General features: G+C 51.0%; 1 protein-coding gene across 4 annotated transcripts in view; it reads left to right on the top strand.

Annotated features, from left to right (window-relative positions):
* The window catches only part of LOC122375257, a 29605-nt gene that overhangs the window by 3248 nt on the left and 2167 nt on the right, over window positions 1–24190 (top strand). The window contains exons 2-15 of one of the 4 annotated variants that reach the window (XM_043354533.1): window positions 5762–5862; window positions 6240–6378; window positions 7058–7194; window positions 12171–12292; window positions 12923–13067; window positions 18584–18696; window positions 19784–20009; window positions 20718–20825; window positions 21856–21942; window positions 22346–22489; window positions 22767–22942; window positions 23144–23277; window positions 23612–23751; window positions 24029–24110. In XM_043354533.1, coding sequence (XP_043210468.1) covers window positions 5772–5862; window positions 6240–6378; window positions 7058–7194; window positions 12171–12292; window positions 12923–13067; window positions 18584–18696; window positions 19784–20009; window positions 20718–20825; window positions 21856–21942; window positions 22346–22489; window positions 22767–22942; window positions 23144–23277; window positions 23612–23751; window positions 24029–24110 — 1844 coding nt within the window. In that variant the 5' untranslated portion in view covers window positions 5762–5771. The remainder of the gene's footprint in view (window positions 1–5761; window positions 5863–6239; window positions 6379–7057; window positions 7195–12170; window positions 12293–12922; window positions 13068–18583; window positions 18697–19783; window positions 20010–20717; window positions 20826–21855; window positions 21943–22345; window positions 22490–22766; window positions 22943–23143; window positions 23278–23611; window positions 23752–24028; window positions 24111–24190) is intronic. The other 3 variants (XM_043354535.1, XM_043354534.1, XM_043354536.1) reach the window with 3 other exon arrangements.

The raw sequence follows: 24190 nt of genomic DNA, 5'->3' as shown, positions 1-24190 counted from the left end.
CTCCCATACATTAGGATGGGTGTCAAGGTCACCTGAAGGTCAGGTCAGGTCATTAACCTTTGGTGACCTCGGATGACCTCGGTTCACTTTTTCGAGTTTTACATGTTTCTAGGCTAGTTTTTGGAGCTGAATTCGAATTTAGCAACCATTTGAACATTTACGAAGTAGTTTTGGCGCCTTCGTAACATGTTACGAAGCTGTCAGAGGCGGTTGACACGTATTACGAATACCCGTCACAACCCCTACCGGTTGACCGGACCTGACCTGACCCGACCTGGTCTAAATGCTTCTGATCAAAACTAATACGATATTCGTGATCAGCACCCCGGAAAACCACATAGCAGCCACAATTTACGACTTTCTAACAGGTCCCGATTTTCCCGGTTTTCGGGTCATTGACCTGACCTGGAAGGTCACCCGATGACCTAGGACCTTAAAATTGGGTATCATCGGCTTCCTCTCGTGACGGGCAACACGCTCGTTTTTTCCGCGAGGCTCTAGCTCGATCAGGGGCCAAACGCGAGGGGGGTCGTACCCCCCCCCCCTTGTGCCGTCGAAGGACGCAAAATGGCCTGTGCTGGCGAGAGTTAAGTTGACTTCACCCGAACACCAAGTATAGCATTCAACGCGCCTGAGCTAGACAAACACGATTATGCCAAAATCGCGGCAGTGCGACCATTTTTCAGGCAAAGTAATTAACCTAAAACCGAGCCCGTGCCTTGTGGCACTTACCTGACCTAAGAGGTCACTGGCTGACCTAAGACCTTAAAATCGGGTAGTACCTAATTTTTGCGTCTTATAACGGCACACAAGCTTGTTTTTTTCTGCGAGGCTCTAGCTCAATTAGAGGCGAAACGGCGAGGGAGTTGTACCAACCCTCCCCGGTCAATGTAGAAAACTAATCGGTCCGGTCAGGGTTAAATACCGGAATTGTGATCTAATGTAAAAAGACAACCCAAGGTAACCCGACGTCAGTGACAGGTGTCCTATATTTGCAGCGTCTTATATTCACGAAGGTTTCAATTTCCACTTTCTTCAGCCGAGTGATGGTTGTCAATAGCAAGGCTCTCTAAATGCAGGCCGTAATCGCCACGCAATATGTGGAAGGCTTTTGATGTCAATACATACATAATTGCATACATAAAACGCGCTTTTCACAAAATTCATAAACTCAAGCGCATCTGTTTTTAATGACCAGTCAACTACGCATGGATGCGTGCAGGCCACACAACACAGGTCAGCGTAAGCCGGGCGCGGCGGCCGAGCCGAAACTGGGGCGGGGCGGGCGGTAGTTGGGTAGGAAGAGCGGCTCCTGCAAATTTTGCGCAAATATGCGCAGTTAGCTTTTATGTTGCCCTGGTGTAAATTTAAATCCTACTTCATCTCACAAAAAATCAGAGTGGAACTAGATGGGACTACCTGTTGTTTCCTTACCTAAACTTTGCAGTTATATTCCAGAATCACTGTAGGAGAGCCTTCATAAAAAAGCTATAGTACATCTTAGATAGGGAAAAAGTATACCAAAAATTTTGCACTGACCAGTCGGCAACTTCATAACGAACATTTTGATGCATGATATGTGGGATTTCAATTTGGTGTCTATCAGCAATAAGACTCTGAATATCCGGCTCAAGAAACCTCTTGCTCCGCGTCAGTTTCCGAGTTCTGGGATACCCCATCTTCGGGGGCTGATTACAGCTATTTTTGGTCACCCGGATTAGGTTTTTTGGCCTAAGTATAATCATTTGATCAATTTCAAATCGATCTGTATAAAAAATAATCCGAAACTCCGGAATCGCCCGTGGCCTCTCGTGAAGGCGTTTCCGACCAGTGTGCGGCGGCGGCGGGCGCCGGGGAGGGCGCTCCACAGCGGCACCCGAGCCGTGACCGCCGCGCCAGCCGGAAGACGGTGGTCAATCCGGCGGTCTGACCCCTGACCCAGCCTGTCTGCAGCCAACGCCGGCCGTGAGCTGGGTCAAACAACGCCACCGCAGGACAGGCACGGGCGACCCTGTGGTGCTGTATACGGGTCACCGCCAGACACTGGGTCACTTTTTGCCCAAATTTGGTTGGTGAAATGGAGTGGGGAGCATATCCTCCTGGTTTCATTCAGTCAGCTTATTCGTGTGACAGCTGCTTCAATCCCTTCTTCTTGCGTACAACAAGAACATGGCATGATTGCAAAGGTGAGGTCTCATGAACCGTTTTCAAAAAGCGGTTACTTACACTCAAAGGAACATAGGAATCGCCAGTTTCAACTAATTAGGGGTAATGCATCTTGGTCTTCAACCTTGCTAAATGCATTCATCTTTTTTTTAAACAAATGCCATCCTATCAGATAAACATTCAGTTATTTCTGAATGTCACCAGGCACCAGTTTCAGTCAATGGGACAAATCAATTTTGATTACCACTAACAACCACTCACACCACAAACCTGTTCCTGACGACAGTAATTTGCATTTTCCCAGCTGCCGGCCACAAACTACCTTCATCACACCATCTCACCATTGGGAAACATCGAACCATGATAAACAATGACCATGTCACGTGCTCTGTACCCACGTTTACCGGCAACAAGTCGGACGCCTTAGTGTTGCTGAAGCGTCTGTTGGCTGTGCGACCCGCTTCTGATGGCCGCGCGCGGAGGCGTCAGCACCGTCGGCGGCGCTGCAGCTGGCGTCGGCACCGGTGCACGCGCGGTAGACCGGAAAGATAGCCATTGGCCACGGGCCGGCTAACGGTGACGCCGCCGGGCCCATCTCAATACCAGCGCGATGCGACAGGCGCCCAGTGAAGGCATGACACCATGGGACAGATTCTATAGGGCCGAGCAGGGTGAGTGGGGAGTGACGGGACAATACCGGTCCTTGGAGTTCAACAGGCGACAAATGGTTACGGCTTTACAAGAGACATGCATTGAGAGTTGCGTTGCGGTGCAGACCTTTCAAGGCAAGCAGTCCTATAATGAGACTCAGGGATTCTAAGAAAGTCCGCGTTAGATCAAGGAAGTTTGTCATCGATGTATCGCTGCGATATATCGACGTTCAGCCCGAAAGTCATATTACAAAGCTGAAATCTCGGTACCGTTGCGGCCTATTGATGCAATTTTCCAGCCAGTGAAGACGAGATCGATTTCATCGTCTTCCTTTGCCTGTTAGTTCTAGTTCGCCACGCACCTCTCACTCATGATGCCTCTGTACCGCCGGCTAGTGGTCAGGGCGATTTTCCACCTCCCGATTTGTCGCGCACAGTTGGAGAGCACGGTCGGCGCGACGATCGCCCGGGAATATCCCACGCTAATAGTGGACCTCTGTCGCACCAAGCTCCGCCCTATCGGCCGGGCGGCAGCCGAAGCTGTCCCGTCCGAGAGATAATAGCAGGGAATGAGATGGGCGTTCAGTGTGATCTGGTCGGGCCGTGTGACTGTAACTGGCAGATCTTGGTAAACTGAGATGGATTAAAGCGCCATAAAACAAACCGAGATGAACAGGAGATTCGGCGGAGCTAATGATGATGGAGCAAACGCTTCTCTACGAATCCTGTCTAGTTTCTGATAGGGATCGGGAAAATATCCCTAAATTTAATTGGATATGTGAGTGCCTAAGTTCAAAATCAGTGCGAGTGGCATGCGCTTTCAATGCCAATGCTGTTGTTTGTATGAATTAGGCATATTTGCGCATTCAAAAACACCTCTAATTTTGATCGAGAACTACAAGCGAAGCTGCTGTGTCCAATTTGATGTGCACATGTAGGCATGTCGATACAAATATTACCTGCAATAAATGCATACAGGACGCAGGTGTAAGCGAAAGACTGGCCTTCTTAAATTACCAGCAAATCCCGAAACTGGCTGTGTTATGTAAGCATATCTGGATCAGAAACGGGAATTCTGGCGATGCAAGTCGTGGGAAATGGTACCCGGTTTTAAAATCAGAGTGCGAACAATGCATTTCTATCGTGACTGGTAAGAAAACTGCAAATTTATCCCATCATAATTGCACCAGCCATAATTCAGTGCGGCGGAGAGTTGTGCGCTTTGCAACAGAAAAAGACGAAATCAGTCGAGGACATCCCTTTGCCAAACCACTGTCAATATGCTGAGCCCTATACCTTCCCGTGACCCGATAAACCAGCGATCCCGTAGAACCAAAATTTGCTCCCACCACCCGGTCCGTGGGCTCTAACTTTACGTCACTAATGCAAACCCCAAGTCACCCCACTAATGCGAGTTGAACTGACTCGGCGGACGACTTTTTACCGGTGCATTCAAGCCGGGCACTGAACCACGGCAGCTGCTCGGCGGCGGTGGAAACCTTCCGCAAACTGAGCCGCAGAGCCGCTGAGCCAACTCTGCCTGGACGTGTGGATCATCGCTGAGCCCCTGGCGAATGCCCTGGCCCCATAGCCAGCACGGAGGGACGGTGGACGGGCGGAAGAGTCTGCAAGGACCACAGCTCTCGCCGGCAGCACCTGCCGCTTCGGCTTCCTGCGGCGCGAGTCGGCCGGCGGCGCCACACACGGCTCGTTAGTGAAGTCCGCTTCCTAGCGGCGTGTCAGTCCGTGACCGCAGCCCCGCGGCGTCCCTCACGGCAGGCCGGCAGCGAGCGCGCGCCGGCCGTGTCTCTAATCGGACGCAAGGAGCAACGGAGGTGCCGAGAGGCTCCCTGTTATGGGCCTGGACAGGATCTGACGTGGAATTGAGCAGAGAAAATGCTGCTGTAGGTCAGTGGTTCGAGAAGGCTAGCAACTGAATTACATGGCTGCCGCGGACCACGCCGTCTGCTTACGGTGCTTTTGTTTTGATAGACGTTTCAAATGTGAGAAAATCGGCCGGAGATTTCAGGTCGATAATCGCTTCCCGTAACGAGTTCATTCGACCGATACCGTTGAATTCAATCACCACCTAACCATCATCCCACCGGTCACCATCACTAAAATCCACATCAGACGATGTTCTGCGGGCCAGCCATCCCCGTAACAGCGCCGAGCGCGCTCGGCCGCCCGCCTCACAGCGCACGCCGGGAACGGGTGAAGATCGGCACCACGGCGGCATCGACGTGCCGTGACGCGTGACGCGTGACGCGGCGACACCGTGAGCGGCCGAGTGTCACGACCGACCCAGATGGGTGGTGGCCCGGCGCTAAGAGCCGCCGCTTACCATGGTGCCCGGCAGAGGCACGGCGATACGAACATCGGACTATCAGGCAGATGGGCTGCGCGCCGTGAGACGGTTGCGTAAGGAGGCAGCAGGAGTCTGAATCAAGCCGTCAATACATCTTTTTTTACAGTGGAAAATACATAAACGTCTATGTTTACAAAGGATGCGAAAACAATGTGCTTGACAATTAGCACGGCTGAACGTGCCTAACCATTGCCAAAATTAAACAACAGCCCATAAAAAATAACTGTTTCAATTGCACGAGTTTAGATCGCAAGGAGCAGCTTAACGAACTGCCCTTTTATCTCGATTTAAGATGTGCTATATATTTACAAACTGTGACCGGAAAGTTCACCGTTATACATCACAGTATCAAGGGCTGCACTATACACATTGCACAATGCACTGGTACCGTATTCACATTTTATACCCAGTAGCCTCTTCGAACTCACCAAACGTGGCACAGTGACCCTTATGCAATAACCCACGCTGGCAACCACTCCAGCCATTGTCCCCGTGATTATCACTCGGCGCCGACCGCCGCCGTAGCGGCGTGTTCACTCAGCGCGCTGTTGACGAGCGCCGCTCTGCATTGTTTCAGAAGCGCCGCTATGATGGAGCGAGCAGGTGACCCGGGGACCGTCACTGTCCTCCGCCTCATCACCGTGACGCTATTGACCATCTCATTCTCGGCATCTAACGGTACGTGACGCGCACGGAGGTCGGGGGTCGCTGACTGCCGGAAATTGTGACGGTGACATACGAGACGCTGTGCGGTTGGGTCAATTACGGAACGGTTATGTCATTACGGAGTGAGAATGGAGGCGACATGTGGAACAGTGCAAATGGAATGGCAGAGTAAAGCGAGTTACTTCAACGAATAAGTAAAGCGGTTACGCTATCTTCATGTCATCGCTATTGTGACAATGTCTCGTGTGTTGAGTAAACAATGTGTTTTTGCATTAGCACAAGAAAATATGTCTGACAACTTGTTACACAAAAGGTAGTTGTAACGGCGACTTGAGTTCACTCTCCTTTGTTAGGGTGTTGTGACGTTCACCGTTCCTTTGCGTCCACAGTGTCGGCAGCAGTGGCGTTTGAGAAGCTGACTGACATGGACTACCGCGGCAACACGTACTACACGATCCGTAACCTGACCCTGTACGAGTGCCAGGGATGGTGCCGCGAGGAGCCAGAGTGTCAGGCCGCGTCCTTCAGGTGAGCGGCCTCACTTCGTCACACGGCGTCGAGCCGAGTGTTTGGGATGCCTTCAATACTTTGAAATACCATTTTACATGGTGTTCAGCCGAGCATTGGGAGTACGCCGGGTGTCATTAGACGAGAACGGCTAGCGAGGAGCTCCCCTTTCACTGAGGTTTACCCGAGCCACGAAGTGACCGGATAACCAGCGCTAAACGTCGGCGTTCAAAGCGAATTAGCCACCCACTTGACCTCTTCACTAAATGTTAGCCAAACAATCCACCGGAAACGATCGACGCTCGACCAGCACGTGCTGTACAGCTGTCATCCCGGCCCGGCCCGGCGGCCAACGCCCCCAGATCTGCCCGTCATCCAACGCCGTCAACCGGCCTCAGATGACGCGCTAAGTACGCGATTCAGGTGGTAAACGGCCGCAGAAGGCAGGCGTTCTGCATCGCCCGGCTGTCCGAGCTGCGAACTCACCCGTGACCGATTTTTTCATGGATAATAAACCATCGATCCGTAATTACCCACGTAATATTCGAGAGCCTCGACCAAAACGTTCTTCCCAGCCACGGCGTGCGTGCGAAGGCCGTTTACGATGGTCGTACTTGCCGCTTGACCAGCACTATCCCACTTCTCCAGCCACTGTGATGTAGTGACGGCAGAAATAACGTTGTGATGTGCCGTGTTCCAGTTTCGTCACAAACCCGCTGACGCCGATCCAGGAGACGGTGTGCCTCCTGCAGAACGAGACGTCCGCCAACAACCCGTCGGCAGTGCCGAAACGCGCCGTCAGCACTTACTACATGGTTAAACTCCGGATTCGCTCGGGTGAGTCGCTGAATAGACTGCTGGTCATGGAAAATGCGGACATAAAATTTGGGAGATTCTATGTTCTTTCTTACTCTTGTTTCCAATTGTATTAAACCAGTGGATCCACTTTTCTCTGCTTCCCTCTTTTGTATGTTCTAAAGAGCACGAATCATCCACAAACACCAGTCTTAAATGTTTGATACAGACTGCTATTCAAAAACAACAGCCGACAGTTACCGACCCGAACACTGCTTATTACGTGTGAAATCTGGATTAATCCATTTGTCGCGCATTAATGGATCTTGAACACCCGAAATGCTGAAGACCGCTTTGATAATCCGTAACGGCACGTAACGTGTGAAAAGTGGGCAGACGCCCAGCCACCAAAACACCAGCAGCGTCAGTTGCCAGCCGGTGGGAGTGACCAGAGCTTCCGTATACTCCGGAGAGCTCCGGCAGCACTCGGGCAGAGTCGTGCGGTCCGCGCGCCGCGCCGGTACCGGCGGGAGGGACCGGTGCGGCCGGCGCGTGTTCCTACGGCCACCAGATGGTCGGACGGGCCATTAGAGTGAGACTGGAACCGACACCAGACGGTGTGAGGCTGGCCCGGCCCAGGAGGCCCGCCGCCGCCAACGGTGGGTGGCACGGTATAGTAACGGAGATCGCCGCGGCTGCCGGACAGCCCAGATCATTTATCGAACGGAGACGTCTAACTGCAACTGTGCTTTGGTGCTTTGGTTCAAAAACTGTGTGACTGTGAGAGCCATTCTAAATGAAGCAGATATTGGTCAAAAAGAAAATAAATTTACCTGAAGGCGTCATTACCTGAAATAGGTAGGTACAGACGGAATTTACATACCGCATAAAAATTGCAATGCAGAGCCGTATAAATAAGAACCAAGAACGTCGCAAAGTTGCTTGAAACGGCAAGTCATGCATCGGCAAAGTTGACCTGGGTAATTATGGATAAAGTTTTAAAGTACTGCTAGTGATCCGATTCCATGCAGTGGCTCCACGCACAGTTCGCCATCTAATCACCAAAAACGGCGGCGACCTCCGACCTACTCCCGTTATACGTTACCGCAAACCCAAACAAAAACAAACCCATCGCGCTCCAAACTGGCTACCTAACCACCTCCGATCGCGTCCTCGGCGATTGAACGGTCCACTGGGCGTTTTTCCCGCAATAGAGATACTGCGACAGCGGCCCAGTTACGCTAATGAGGGGCACTCACCCGCCGGGGCGGAACGTCCGCTTTTTGCACCTCCAAATCAAACCATCACGGCAGCGCGACCCACCGCCAGAAGTCGTGCGAGTGCCTTTGCGAGCCAATACCTGTCGCCGACACGCTATAAGCACGCTATAATGAACTGATAGGGGAGAGTGGGGTGGGTTGTATCAGTTTTTACTCCGAGACCCATAACCTCGTAACTATCCGTGATAAACTCATTATTTCCTTACTATCCCCTTCCTTGATTCTTCTGCTTTTTTGTGCAAAGTAACTTTTCCGCTACCTCTACCAGTTTTTCTTCTACGGTCTCCCGAATAGAACAATGTTTTTGATACAACTTGCCCCATGGCTTGGGTGAGTTGTATCACATGGTGGGGTAATTTGTATCACTATTTCACGTTTCAGGGAGTGTGCTTCCTATTGGTTTTGAACATAACAACAACATTAAATGGGGTTAATACAATGTATAGGTATGCTCAAAGGCTTCACTTTATTAGACCAAACTTAGGTCAATGCAATCCGAACGAAACATCAACAGACTAGACGCAAAAGAGGCCCGTTAAGAGCAAAGAAGCCAACACATTGTGCCGGAATGGAACGAGCATTGACTAGCTACAGTGGCGGATCCAGGGGAGGGCAAAATGGGCATTTGCCCTCCCCAAAGCCAAATCGTGTGGGCAAGACTATCTTTTTGCCCCTCCCAAAGCATGTAGCGATGAGCAAATCTAATACGGCGTCGATGCCTATATGGACGAAAAGCAGGGCTTCTTTCCGTGACGGCCATTCCGAAGGAAGGAGCTGACCACTGGCTGCTGATATTTTAGGTCGATATGCTGATATTAGATTGAACCCCCTGAACTGAATGCATGCATAAGCATATGCAGTGTGGCCAATGGCCATGGTGTGAGGTAACAGGGGGCAAGATGCCCAGTCGGGTAAGACGCCCACCACCCTATATTCGAAATTACCTAAGCAATCCACAGTTTTGTCATTTGTTGGGAGCCTCATTGCTGTTGAGCGTTCCGCGTAAAAAAACGGCGACATGCCTAGCCGCCATTTTAAACCTATTTTTTGCATATGTTCTGAAAATGTCAGACCAAGGTCTCTCAAGGTCACGAAGTCACTAAGCTGTACCTCAAGTGACATAACCTAAAAACAGTTCCAATGCTTGCCATAGCTAAACCGAGTGACGGATCGCTTTGAAACTTTCAGCAGTTAATAATGGTAACGGTACCTATGTACAAAATGTTAGTCACATGATTTTTATATCAATGACCTAGGGCTAGGTCATTTTTGCGACCTCTCCACTATAAGTCAATAAGAGAAAATTGAAAGGCACCTTTTTTGGACAAACCTCCTGTCCGGTAGCTCAGTTGGTAAAGCAATGGACTCCCGGTAGTGAGAGCCCGGGTTTGAGTCGCTCCGGCGCTCGATATTTGAGACTCCTGACGGGGATGGTCTGAGGTTGGTGGGAGCAGCCGCAGCCAGTCAAAGTCAGGAGTGGTACAGGCCGTGTCCGGCTTTGAAGGGCACGTTAAACATTGGCATCGTTAAACGTTAAACTAAATTCTCCTGTCGCCCGGAATTACGCGATCGGACGGTAGAGGTCGGGCTCTACGCAACAAGCTCTGCTTAGCGTAGGCTCCGGCTCCCGTCAATCCGCCCTTTCTAACATTCGTGCTAAATTTATAAGAAACGTCACTCTTAACAATACCGAGTTACAACCTAAACAGCACACAGTGAACCAACCGGAAAATAGCACCCGTGACCCCTCCTTATGTCCCTGAGATCATCTCAGGTCACGAAAGATATGCAATAGCTTGCAGCAATTCGCTAATAACTTCTGCTGGAGGCATTCTAGAGCAATAGAAACACCTTAGATTTGTTCAGCTTTACGATACGGATCGACTGATATGCAACACGGCCTTTTCCGGTCAGGTCATGACTTGACCAAATGTCAAAGTTGTAAGTTCACTTTCTATGATCAAATTATAACTCATTCGACGCGTCTTCGCGAGAGGAACACGATGCCGGTAAAAATAAGATTGCACAAGGTTTGATTCAAAAGTTATCGCAGAAAATCCGTTCGCGTAAAAATAGTATATATTATGGCAGTTTCCCCTGGAGGCTAAACCGTTGATCTTAGGTCCAATCTGAGCGAATTATCCAGAAAGAGCAGTAACAGTGCTATCAAATTAGCTTTTCTGGTGCGCTCTAGCTCCATTCGTTTCCGAGTTATGCGCCAGTTCTTCAAAAATTGTCGAAACTGGACCTAAATATTATCGGGATTTGGCCTTTGATGGGCTCTGGTGATCTGACATCTGACCTGACCTTAAAAGTGACTGGGGTAATTTGGTCATTATGTTTGACACTCTTTCAAACGCCGCCTACCGCGTGTTGCTACGTGGCCCAGTAGCCGAGTTAGAAGGGATATGGGTGTTCAAACATCCCCCAGGGGCATGAAAATCCAGGAGCCCCAGCGCGGCTGGGCACGGGCTAACATAAGACATTTTACACCATCTTAGGGTAAGATTGTGTAACTGGCGTTGTGAAGTAACTTGGTCACTGGCGCGGTGGTGGGTCGGGGTCGCCGATGGTCGGCTAAACTTTTGCCCTCCCCAAACGGATCGGCTGGATCCGCCCCTGACTAGCTACCTGCAAACGCGAGCCAGGGCTTAGCTTTCGCGATCAAAAGCAACATACCCATACATACATACATACATACATGTTACAACATACCCCACCCGGCTCTGATACAACATGTACCTAGCCGCCATCTTGGAAAAAACATCCTCGTGCTAAAAAAACAGCGGACAGCTGGAGAAATCCGTTTTCACTCACGCAGCCTTAGAACCTACCCTCACCACCGCTACGGAGATCTTTCAAATTCGTGCACATGTAAAGCCCAGAACACACATTTTCTTGCAACTTATTTTTTTAGAATGACATTAAAAAAACATAAAATCGGCTCTCACCTCGAGACGCGTCCACTCAGCCACAAGACAGAACAGGGAAAGATGGCGCCCGGAAAACCTCGTCGGCTGGTCGTGTCGCGAGCGCCATCCATTGGATAAGTTTGGCACAATTCGCCCTGATACAACTTGGACATGATACAACTCACCCCGCTCTCCCCTACCTCCCGCGACCGCCTTCCCATTAGGTCTGGCCGCGTCTAATCACCAAGACGGCTGGCGGCGGGCTGGTCACAGCCATTGTGCGCGCGGTCGTGGCACGCTGGTGATAATTCCGTGCACCGTGCAGCGGCACCAACGGTGCCCGATTGGTGCCACGGCCCCAGGGACTGGCCATTGTCGCACCACGCGCCAGGGGTCACCGCCGGAGGACCAGTCAGGAACGCACGACCCGGCGGCGGGACGACAACGCGTGCGAGGATGATGGCGTAGAATTTGGAACATTTGGAACATTCCGCCTACGGACAACGCAATTATGTCGTCCAATGGACTGTGAAATTTATTGGATCACAGCGGCCAAATACAATTTTACGATCGAAGTCATTTCTTTTTTCATCGGAGATTGTTTCCGCGCGAAAAACCTCAATCTTCAGAAAATTAAATTAACTATGAGCTAAAAACATGGATGGTTAACGGCATGACTTAGGCATGGAACAAACGTCACAAACTAATAATGACCGCTTCCCAGCACAACGAATGAACAAGTAAGAGATAGATAAGTAAGTGAACAAATGCGCCACACAATGGAGAAATCTCCCGATCATTGACCGTAACTCGTTGTGCCTTGCAGACAAAGTGTGCAATCGTCCGTGGACGTTCGAGCGCGTGCCGAACAAGATGCTGCAGGGTCTGGACAACGCCCTCATCTTCACCTCCACCAAGGAGGCGTGCCTGGCCGCCTGTCTCAATGAGGTACGTCACATTGCACGGAATTTACCGCGGTTCCTATATTTCAAGGTCTTTAGCAGTCTTCATTTCGCTACGCGGAATCGAACTGCACCTGAACGTAAACGGCTTGATCACGGGCAGCGAAACCCTGTTCCATGGCACGATACTAGCGGTTAGCAGCGCTGCTGGACGACAGTAGTGTGCTCCCGATCCTCGCCCCACCCACGGTAACTAACTCTGGCCTTGCTGACTCACCCACTCGCCCGATCTACCTATCATGATCAATCACCTTGTGACAGGGTGGTAATGATCGTGTCAATCAGTGGCTAGGTCACTCACTGGGTTATCGGAACAAGCATCGGAACCTGTCCATACATCGACCGGATGGCGCTGTCTGTTATCGTATCGATCGGAAGGAACAAATTAGATCCGGTTTTCAGTTCGGAGCAGACTGCTTATTCCTCACCAGAATACAAGCTCCTCGTATATTTTCTTACGGGATTTTTGTGACAGTCTTACTAGCTTTTATGATTGCATTGTCTACCGACCCGGGACTTCATCTAAATCCTCACAAACACTTCGATAGCTCCCTCAGTTCCCCTACTCCTCAGTCTGACCTCAAATGACCTCGTCTGACCCCATGTCGTGCTGCAGGAGCGGTTCGTATGCCGCTCGGCCGAGTACAACTACGTGACCCTGCAGTGTCACCTCTCCGAGCACGACCGGCGCACGGCTGACCAGACGGCCAACATCGTGGACGTCCAGGGCGTCGACTACTTCGAGAACCTCTGTCTGAACGGTACGTCTGAACGGGGCAGAGGTCGGGGGAGACGGGACGTGCTGAGTCACGGGGGACAGTTCAGCTACACAGGTGGCCGATTAGGGTAATGGGTCAGCGTCAGCGGCGACCTCAGTGACGGTCACACTCCGTGCAGTGCTCTGGAGGTCACAAGGTATCGGCTCACCATCAGCCATATGGAATTCCAAACTGACGTCAGGCAGGGCGAGTCGGTCCATTTGTTATTCGTGCTAGCCTCACGGAAGTTGTGTCCCGCCGCGGCCGGTGGACTACACTGACCCAGTCATGAGGCGCCTGAGCGGCGCGGCGCCCCTCGCGGTGGCCGGGCGGCGCCCTAGCGGTCTCCGATCGGCACCCGTCGCCGCTCAGTGGTCGCTGGACCGGAACGTCGACCAGTCACCCCAGCACACGAGAGGGTGGGTGGCTGCCGGCGCCTACCGCACGAACGGCGCTGGGGCGGCCGACCTCCCGCCTACACCTCAGAAAACAGGAAAACATCGCTCTGCGATCTCCGTGTGAATAAACCCGACCAGAGAGTGATCACACCGCACGGCACCGACCCAGCAGCCAGACCGCAGTTCCACCACGGCCAGCGCACACTGGGCCGATCGCCAGGTCTAGCACGACATGGGTAAAAAAATCGAACTTTGTGGATGTGCAATGAAACCTATACCAATTTGTTCAAAAATGATCATACTACATTGCTGTGGTCTTTGTTTTCCAACACAATTGCTATTTCATGGCGAAAACTCAGCTTAAACACGAACTTCGAAATCGTTTGGACCGAACTCGTCCCCCGCACTCTTCGACAACGTATCTTTGATCCACGAAAACAATCACAATTTGAGGAGGAATTCCACATTTATATACATCAAACGATAGCTCTGGGTCTGCAGAACACACATAACCACATGAAAATGGCGAACTCTTACTTCGTTATGATGTATTGGCACCGCAAAGATTTAAAGACGAAAATATAATTTCACATAATTGATGTCACACACAAATAGACTTTTAAAAACCAGTATAACGCCTTTTGGGGCGACTAACGGAGCGAGCGAGAGGGTGAGCCTTGCACGTGCGACATTTCGAGGGGGTACCTCCAGCTGACTTATGCACGGCACCCTACTAACCGGTCTCTAGCGATGTGCCAAATTTGAGCACAATCGGCCCAGCCGTTCTCGAGATCTGGAAGCGGCACCCTGCACGTGCGCACGTGCAAAATGGGTCCCAACTGACTTTTGCACGGCACCCTACTAACCGGTCCCTACCCATGTGCCAAATTTGAGCGCCATCGGTCCAGCCGTTCTCGAGATCTGGAATCGACCCCTGCACGTGCGCACGTGCAGCAGCACCCCAACTCTGGCACATGGATATGCAGTGCCTAGTGGGTGCCTACCTACATGCCAACTTTCAGCGCAATCAGCCAAGTAGTTACCAAGATATTGCAACAATTACAAAACGGACACCTCTTGGTTTTGCACGTGGCACGTGCATAAGGGGTCACCCACATGCATCAGGAATAGTCCAATACTTGGTAGAAGGAATGAAGCTACCCTACAAAAATTACCGCGTGTAAATCGGTCAAGTGGTTGCTGAGATATAAGCCTCGCAAAAGCGTGACCACGGCCGGCCGGCCGGCCGGCCGCTCATACTCAGAAATTTCCGTTAATCTAAGGAAAGACTACGCTCGCTTCGCTCGCTCCGTAAAAAGTACCGCAGAGTACCGCTTCGAAAATCTCGCTACATGTCAATGATTAATTGCACTACAAGATCCAACAGGCATTTTTTGCGACTTTTTGCGACTTTGGATGTAGCAGCCAAACATCAACCCGCGCCGGACCGGTGCTCGGCGTCAAACGCGCCGGGCCGGGAGGTGTTGATTGAACACTCCCCTTCTAACTCGGCTCTTGGGCCACATAGCGACACGTAGTAAGTGGCATTCGAAAGAGCGCCCAAAATTCCAGATGAAGTAATTAGTCATTTCTAGGTCAGGTCAAAGGTCACGTCACCAGAGGTCATCAAAGGTAAAATGTTGCATATATCAACATTTCTCGAAAACCGGCCCTTACCTCGGGGACCAATAGAGCTACATCGTCGCAGAAAAGTGCATTCAATTGCTCTTTTAGCGGTCTTTCTGAAATAAGCCCTCAGATTTGGCTTAACCCTCGCCCCTAGTGGTGTTTTTCCAGCCGCGAACGTATAGAAGGGGTCCGTTGGACACCCCCGCCGTTTCGCCCCTGATCGAGCTAGAGCTTCGCGGAAAAGACGAGCGTGTTGCCCGTGACAAGAGGAAGCTGATGATACCCAATTGTAAGGTCCTAGGTCATCGGTTGACCTTCCAGGTCAGGTCAATGACCCAAAAGTCGGGGAAATCGGGACCTGTTAGAACGTCGTAAAGGGTGGCTGCTATGGGTTTTTAGGGTGCTGATCACGAATATAATGTTATTTACGATCATAGATGATGTCTTCATACATTTAGGCCAGGTCGGGTCAGGTCAGGTCAGGTCAACCAGTAAGGGTTTTGCCGGGTATTTGCAGTAGGTGGCAACCGCCTCTGACAGCTTTGTAACATGTTACGAAGGCACCAAAGCTACATAGTAAATGTTCAAATGGTTGCTAGATTCGAATTCAGCTCCAAAAACTAGCCTGGAAACATGTAAAACTCGGAAAAAGTGAACCAAGGTCATCAAAGGTCAATGACCTTACCTGACCTTCTGGTGACCTTGACACCACCCTAATGCATGGGAGCAACAAAATATCCCATGTTTGAACACTTTAAACCAAGAAAAGACTGCAAACCCGCGGCTAATGCGAGCCGACATACGCTGAATCGCGATTCCGGCCAAACATGGTCTCGAAAGAAGGTCACAGGTCAAAGATCATTAAGGTCAGGGTCATGAAATTTTTAGGTTAGCTGTAAAAGTAGTTATCGCGAGGGTACTGAAAGTTTCGTTGCGATCGGTCGCTTTTTACGCGAATTACTCGCGAAAAACCAAGGGTTCCGTTCGAAGATTCAGGCCCTGTCGCGCTAGAATGGCATATCGGCCCACTGTGCAGCGGGTCGGTGATCGCTCTTTCGATGACGCCGGCGTCAGGGGCGAGCAAGACGTCATTCGGTCACAGGCGGCCGGCGGCGGCGCCGAGCCGTCACCGCTGGTACGGTGGCCCAGTGAGAGGGGCACGCTCGGCTGCCGAACGGCCCGTTAGCTGCACCCCCGGCCGCGCGCTGAGAACAGAGCCGACTGAATGACGGTGACACCGTGGAGGTATTGCTGATGGCCCTGACAGAGCTGCACAGTGCACAAAGACGGGAACACAAAGCCGGTGGCCATGGCAAGCCGCAGGAGCCGACACTGACAAGCCGGGTTAGGATGATTGCTGAGAAATGTGGGACTGATAGGGTCCCAGCGATCAAACAATGTGGCATCGGTTATAAGAGATACCGATTTACGCAGGATCTACGCAGAAAACTCGATAAAACTACAAGTTGCAAAATCATCCAAAATATGTCATCGTCATTCAATGAACATTAAAAAATACATTTCTGCAAACGGATATGTTGAATTGTTGACCTAGTACTAACCATAGTGTAATAAATAACATAGTGTTATTTATTACACTATGTACTAACGCAGGGACGAGGGACAGAAAGAAAGATAGATGACAGATACCGCTGGAGACATCACGTGACATTGCCTAAAACATAAGTTGGAGATAGGAGATACATTGTTTTCCGAATTAGTTGCGATCTTTCTCGTACTGGACTTTTGGGCCGTTGCATTAAAACAAAGAGCAGCGAAGCGATGTTTAGCACATAAAGACCGTTAGTAAGCCGAGGCATGAAGTGAGACGGCCGCGGGACCAAGACCATCAAGTGGGCGTATTATTCGGGTCACTCCGCCGCGTGCCACTGGCGATAGTGATTGGAACGTCAGCGAGTCGATGCGTATATACAGGTCGCGGGCACCCAACCGTGTCCCGAGCGGCAGAGAGTTCCAACGGTGACCCGCGGGTCCGTGATAAACTATACAGCCGACCCTTTACACGCTTCATAACGCCAGGACTGGGTTTATAACCGTACAGGAATGTCGGTGTAGCGGTGTATTGTGGTGGGTCGTTTGTAGTTCCCTGAATGTCAAGAAGGCCTAAAATTTACTCGACCGTGTAAAAGTTTGTCATGTCTTGAATTGCCTTCATCACATCACGCTTGCGTTCTGCGGAGATGTCGTCTTTAGAAGGTAGGGGAGAGTGGGGCAAAGCGGCCACCCGGGGCAAAGCGGCCAACCATCGTTTTAGCCCTCCACAGCTGGCGTCAGTTCCAATTTATGATTTCCAATTATACTTCTCTTTGCGGTCGTTCGAATGAGCCAGACCGGGGTTTCAGGCCCATCGCCATTGTTCTGTGAAACACGGAAAAGCATTTCTTGCCAGGTTACCAATTATGTTTACAATTTTTAAATGTTATTTTATTCCATAACCGTTTGGAATTTTTATAAGCGTTTTTGTCCATGCATTGCGTGATTATCGTACATGCCTTCTACCAATTTTAATGCTTTTTACCCCACTAATAGCTGAGCTGGAATATTTTTGTCTCGGACGGTATGCGCGGGGCAAAGCGGCCGGGGCAAAGTGGCCAGCCCCCAATTGGCCATAAGTTGTTTCCATCTGGATAAAAACATTATTAATATTCAAATGTGTCGTCATGCATTAATCTTGGCCACTTTTCGGTTACATGAGTTACCAAATTATGCAATTAAATGTTTTTCCAAGAAAATTCTTTCTTTGTTTAGCAATAGGTGGGAAGATAACAAAGTAAACATCCATCTTCCCTTAAACATTGTCACCATCAAATACCCTAGTCGTGCATGAGGCCACTATTCTGTTTCTCATATCGGGACTTGAGAAGTCGCCAGTGGCCGCATTGCCTCAGGGATGGGGCAAAGTGGCCAATATGCTATAGGTTTAAAGTTTTGTCAATATCTCCCATATGTGAACGCCTTTGGAAATGAAACGCAGTTGGAATAAAAGACAATTTAATAGGGATCACATTGGTATAGAAAGAATCTTTCCAAGTTTAAAAATCAAGCGTCGGCATCGTTAGAAACGTTAGGGTGGCCGCTTTGCCCCACTCTCCCCTACAGGGAATCACACGATGTCATAGGGCCAACCAAGATGACTCATATGAGATGAATGTGTATTATTCAAATTTCAAGCAACACCATTATCCGATGTATGTTGAACGCTCCTTGTGTTTTATTTTCCTGTACCAAGTCACAGTTGTAATCGACTCGTCCGACCGGCCCCTTCAACTTGTCAACGAGCTGCATAAAATCCTGTCCCGGCACATCACATCTCGTTCATCGTTCCCATTGCATAGGTTATTATCCTCCAGCATCCACACATAGTCCTCCAGTCGTGCCAATAACGTGCCAACCAGGGCTGGACCTTTCCTGAGGCCGCCGAGGTCAGGCACGCGCGTGACTGAGCTGACCGCTTCTCACCACCGTTCGCAGGCAATGAAGCGTGCAAGGGCGAGCGACTGTTTCCCGTGCCCAACCTGGGCGTGCCCAACTCCATGATCGACCGTTTCGTCGACACCAGCTTCTACGTCGACCTGGAACTCATGGTGAGTTGATGACAAAGTCAGGAACGAGTCCCAGGCAATTACGGTTTCAATTTGCGCCCGTTTGGGGTCATGCGCAAAATGGCTTTATCGCAGTGGCAACATGCATGTCAACTTATAAAAGAAAATTGCTAGTCGCCGGGTCGCCCGAATGACGAACGTAACCTCATCACATTCCGGCGGTGCAGCATGGGGATCGTCGGGCGTTTTCTCCCATACAAATTCACCCCGAACGACCCCGTCGGACGGAGGGCGCCGGCCGGCCGACCCCGGCCGGGACAGGGCGCCGAGCCAAACCCAGTCAGGGTAACGGGTCGCCGGCCGTATACTGCGGCGGCAACCTTTATAGAACGGCCCAGCAGCGGACGGTAGCGGCGGTAGCAGGGCACAGGCCGAGCAGAAACGCCCCCAACCGCGACCCGGGTGTGCCGCGGCGATGTCTTTATGGCACAGACCCGCAGGCACAGTGCGCTGTTTGTTCCGCGAGCTTTTAATGTGGCTGGATGACTTGTCTAAACCACGCTGTGGTGTCTTTTGTTGAAGCATTTTTAAGGTTAGTTAGCTCCGAAACGGTCTTCACCAACTCCCGTTAGACCTCACCTCTGTTGTTGTCACCGCCCAACAATACGCACCGTAAATCGCTATACTTTTAAAGAGGTGTGCACGTGACATCAGAGTTCCGGTTGTTGCAATTACCAGGCATCATGTATGAGCATGACCCCTCACACCAAAAGGGCTTCCACTCACCGGCACCTCCAATCCCTGGGACGTTCCCTCAACGTCCGACACCGTACTCAATAAACACTTTCTGTAGTTCCACCTCCTGTCTGACTCATCACAGTCTGAACCTTCCATTCGGATCCAACCAGGCATAGTAGGTAGTAGGTATGCACCAAATGTTTGAGATCCACGTTCGCAAGGATATGTCCCGATTCCCGTAATGTGCGTCCCAGGACCAATGCTGACAGTCTCCAACTCCCATCTCAGCTGGGGATCTCCTGTCTCAACATCAAGACTGCCGGGGACCGGATACATTCCAGGGCGCCTGAGGGGGTGGGAATCACTGACCGCCACTTCTCCGCGTCTCCAGGCTAACACTGCCGAGGCGTGCCAGCGCGCCTGTGAGGTGGAGAGCGAGATCATGTGTCGGTCGTTCCTGTACCACGGCCCGCCGACGGGCACCACCTACAACTGCCAGCTGTTCCACCTGGACCACGTCACGCTACCGGACGGCGTGGAGACCTTCCTCTCCGCGAACCGGCCCCTCATCGACACCGGACGCCAGCCGGGCACCTACTACGAAAACGTCTGCAGAAGTGAGTGCAGGGCGAAAGGAGAACGCGAGTAACAGGTACAGTTGACATGGCATCTTCTACGAGGATGCTTTCAGGATTGAGGACAGGGCCGAGACAGGATCGATGTCCTCTTTCTTGAAGCTTCGAGCTTTTCTTGCTGGAAGTTTCAAGCAGCCTCACCTTAATTAGATCCCTATTCCCAACCTAAATGACGAGAGGTGAGAACTGCAGGTTCACGTAAAGAACGAAAACGGAGACTATAAATAAGTACTTCTAATCTGGAGCAATGATGGCGATACATATGCATGTTATGCTATGCCTAGAGGCACAGTCATTTAGCGGCGGTAAGCAACTTTCAGCTGCCAGGTGAATCGCGCAATGACAACTGCATGCATCACGCTATCGGTAGACACTGTTGCTTCGTAAACGCACCGCTAAACTGTCAACCACGCTGCCATGACCTCAGTTCTGACACACCAGTAAAGGTCCCATTCCCAATAATGCCCATCCTGATGCTCCTGAGTTCAATAAGCTCTCACATATGCAGATGTAATGACTTCAAATGTATGCTACTTACATCGCATTCGCCTAGTCTAGCTTAGTGACTGCAACCTCACCAAAGCACACGCACTACGCTGAGGTAGCAGGCACACCTGAGCACATGCTTTGGGTCCCGTTGGTCACGCCGCGCACCGCACGTAGCTTCACGCCGCCACCCTCTCCGCACAGGCCGATCCCTGCTGGCCTCTCCGCTGACGCCAGCGCTCGCCAGCGACGAGCTGGTGGCCAAGATCCCGCCGGCGGTGGCCATACCGGGCCTCGGCGACGTCTCTCTAGGTACAGTAAGGGACAACGAGGTGGAGGCGTGGGGAGACGAGGCCGGCCGCAGCGCCGACCACTCGGCACACAAGGCAACAAGATCACTTTTCGCGGCAACCAACCATGTTTTTGATTGCAACAAACATGGTTAGCAAAAAGGCATGTCATGTTAAAAAATCGACGTAGGCAAAAAATACTAATGTTTCGATGTGACCGAGTGATCAGTGTGTGCCGTGTGGTCGGCCAATACGTCTACATGGTGAGCTCAGGTGCTCGTATAGGGTGAAAGTGGAAAGGGTGTGTAGATGCCAGAGGGTGGGATGGGTGCAGTTAAGCTCGCATGTGGTGTTACGGAGTTAGTGCGCATGTTTCAGCACAATGCTAGCAGCCCTTTTAGCCATGTCAACGATGACGAGGATGGAACAGCAGGTAAGTTGAGGTGCGATTGACATCATTACGCGAACGACGCAGGTTAGCTCTTACAACTGGGTTTCTTCCGAACCGCCCATTCGTTGTGCCCATACCCCAGTGAAATATCAAATAACAGACCAATCCTATATACCTTACTGAAAGCAGGACAACATAGTCCTTACCCGTGACCAAGGACGCTACCGAGCGATCCACTTGATTGGCTGACCGACTTACCGACCCACTGGCTGACCGACTCTGACTCGATGATCGCCCAGCTTTCCGACTCATTGGTGACTGACATACTCTCCGACTCACTAGCGATTAGCGACTGACTGCATGACCAACTCATTAGCCATTGACGGCATGACCAGCTAACTACTCTAGCGACTGACCGCATGACGGAATCACTTACATCACTACTACGGCGACTGACTGCATGACTCTTGCCGAGACTACTCGACCATAACCTCACAATGAGGCACACACTAACCATAAGGACACTGTTACGTCCTCTCGATGAAGTGCACCCGATAACCCGTGAATGATTGGCCGTGCGTCGCCGATTTACCGCTACTTAACGCATGACTGGCCACCGGCGCGGGTCAGGGCGCGCCACTAACCCGATGGCGGCACACAGGGTCCCTGGATGACGCCGACTACGACGCTGGCGGCCCCGGCCCGGTCAACTTCGACTCCGGCGCCGTGGGTATCGACCCGACCTCAGGTCAGCCTGCACAGGCGGTCACCTAGCTTAGAGAGCACAAACACACTCGTGAAATTGTTCTTTGTCATTCTTGTCAGCGCCCGGTGGCCTCTCTTAGCTTGGCATCTTACCCCATTGGCTCTTCTTTACTGCACGAACTTTGACATAGCTAACAGGATCTATTAATCACCGGATAAATTGCTTGCTCTTCTTAGATGCTGTGACAAGCACATCTTGAATACTACGCACCTTCTGAACTAACTCGAAAGCTTGCCGTTTCGGAATGGCATGCACCTTGCAACTCCAGTTCACTGTTCATCTCAAAAGCTTCCAAGTACCAACCACTTCAAACTCAAGCTAAACATCCGAAAATTCAGCCTTCCGTTCAATCACCATTGACGAATCCCGTTTCCCAACGCTTTAGAGTCTGACGACGGCGACCAGCCAACCGTCGTCACCATCCCCGACCTCCCCAACATCGGCGGAGGCGCCGGAGCACCCAGCAACGATCAGGCGGGGCCGCAGGAAGGCGACATCAACTGCGACTCGACAGGCACCTGCTACGACGGTGAGACATACCGGAGCAGCTGTGGTGTCCCCGAGCTTAGTGTACTCGCTTTGTGGAAGTTAGAGGAACTGTAGCCAGAAAATCGCAGACATCTAGACATATTCCTAATGCCTGAGGCACCAGATGAACAACTGTTAACGCTTTGTGCCAGATGTTTGCGAATAGTGCCAATGTCCTAACAAATTAGATACGAAACAATATCACGTAAACGTCTCTTCCCTAAAATTTTCAGTACATACATGCAATGAATTCGCTGACGAAGTTCCGTTCCCCGCAGTGACGGTTCAGTGCAAGGACACGAGGATCGCAGTGCAGGTCTCCACCAATAAGCCGTTCAATGGCCGCATCTACGCCCTGGGCCGCTCGGAGACCTGCAACGTGGACGTCATCAGTTCGGACCAGTTCCGGCTGGACCTCAGTCTCTCAGGACAGGACTGCAACACTCAGTCCATCGTGAGTAGACGCGATCATACATGGGGTAACTGCGAGTCACCGTGAAACGATTACCATCGTATGGAACTGTTTGCCCTGGCAGTCTCAAAATGCTCAAAGCGCAGTAAAGACGAACGCAGTGTCTTCCTGTCGTCACGTCAAACAGGTTGCCCATTAGAGCAGCTTTGAATTTAAATCACATCTGCACCTCCTCCTCTACAGGGCACCGTCTATTCCAACACTGTGGTGGTGCAGCATCACTCGGTGGTGATGACCAAGACGGACAAGATTTACAAGGTGCGCTGCACTTACGACATGTCCTCCAAGAACATAACCTTCGGCATGCTTCCCATCAGGTCTGTTTAAAAACACAGCGTTTTCAAAATCGCGTGTCACGATGCTCACCAGTTTCATGAAAAGATTATGTGATATCAGCGCTCCGATAAGCAGAAACATTATCTGCATCAATCACTGAAACTGTGCGTTAGTGCAGAGCAACAGCTTGCCCTCCTCCTCGTCCCAATTACAGACATAGTGAGTTCATTGAAGAATTCTTGCGATAGCATTTGTCATGGACAATAAGAAAGTAGAGAGCTTTAGTCACAAATAACAAGCCATATGCTCATGGCTTAGGTCTGAGATAAATCACCCCAGAGCGACCACCTGACTCTCGGATGTCATCTACTGCAGGGATCCGGACATGATTTCCATCACATCGGCTCCTGAGGCGCCGCCGCCGAGGATCAGCATCCTGAACGACGTCGGCCGGGAGGTGGAGACGGTCCGCATCGGAGATAAGCTGCGCTTCCGCATCGAAATCCCGCAAAACAGTGAGTTGAGCGTCTGGATGGGGTCATCAGCCGCGGGGTACAGCCAGCAAACGTTCAGAACGGGATGACAGCTTAATCAGCAAAAGTGAATATCAACGTTATAAGGAAACGTCCCATTTTCTTCCTTGGATCACTTAGCGCCTAGCGCTACGAGCGCTATGGATATAAGACTAAATAAGGAACGAGGTCGGCTGAAGACTAATACAGTTTTCATATTTTCAATGTATACCCATCGTTACTATGATTCAGGAACTGATCAGTAAACTTTCCTTTTCAGCACCTTACGGCATTTTTGCCCGCAACTGCGTGGCCATGGCCAAGGACGCCAGGAGCACGTTCCGAATCATCGATGAGAACGGGTAAGAAAACGTTGACAAGTACCTACCCTACTCGTTAAAAAGGCACCTTGATCATCGTGCATTTCAGCCATCTTTCATTT

This window comes from Amphibalanus amphitrite, unplaced genomic scaffold (genome assembly GCF_019059575.1).
Source record: "Amphibalanus amphitrite isolate SeventyFive unplaced genomic scaffold, NRLGWU_Aamphi_draft 001805F_arrow, whole genome shotgun sequence".
Lineage (NCBI taxonomy): Eukaryota > Metazoa > Arthropoda > Thecostraca > Balanomorpha > Balanidae > Amphibalanus > Amphibalanus amphitrite.
This window is presented reverse-complemented; position numbering and strand designations above follow the sequence as displayed.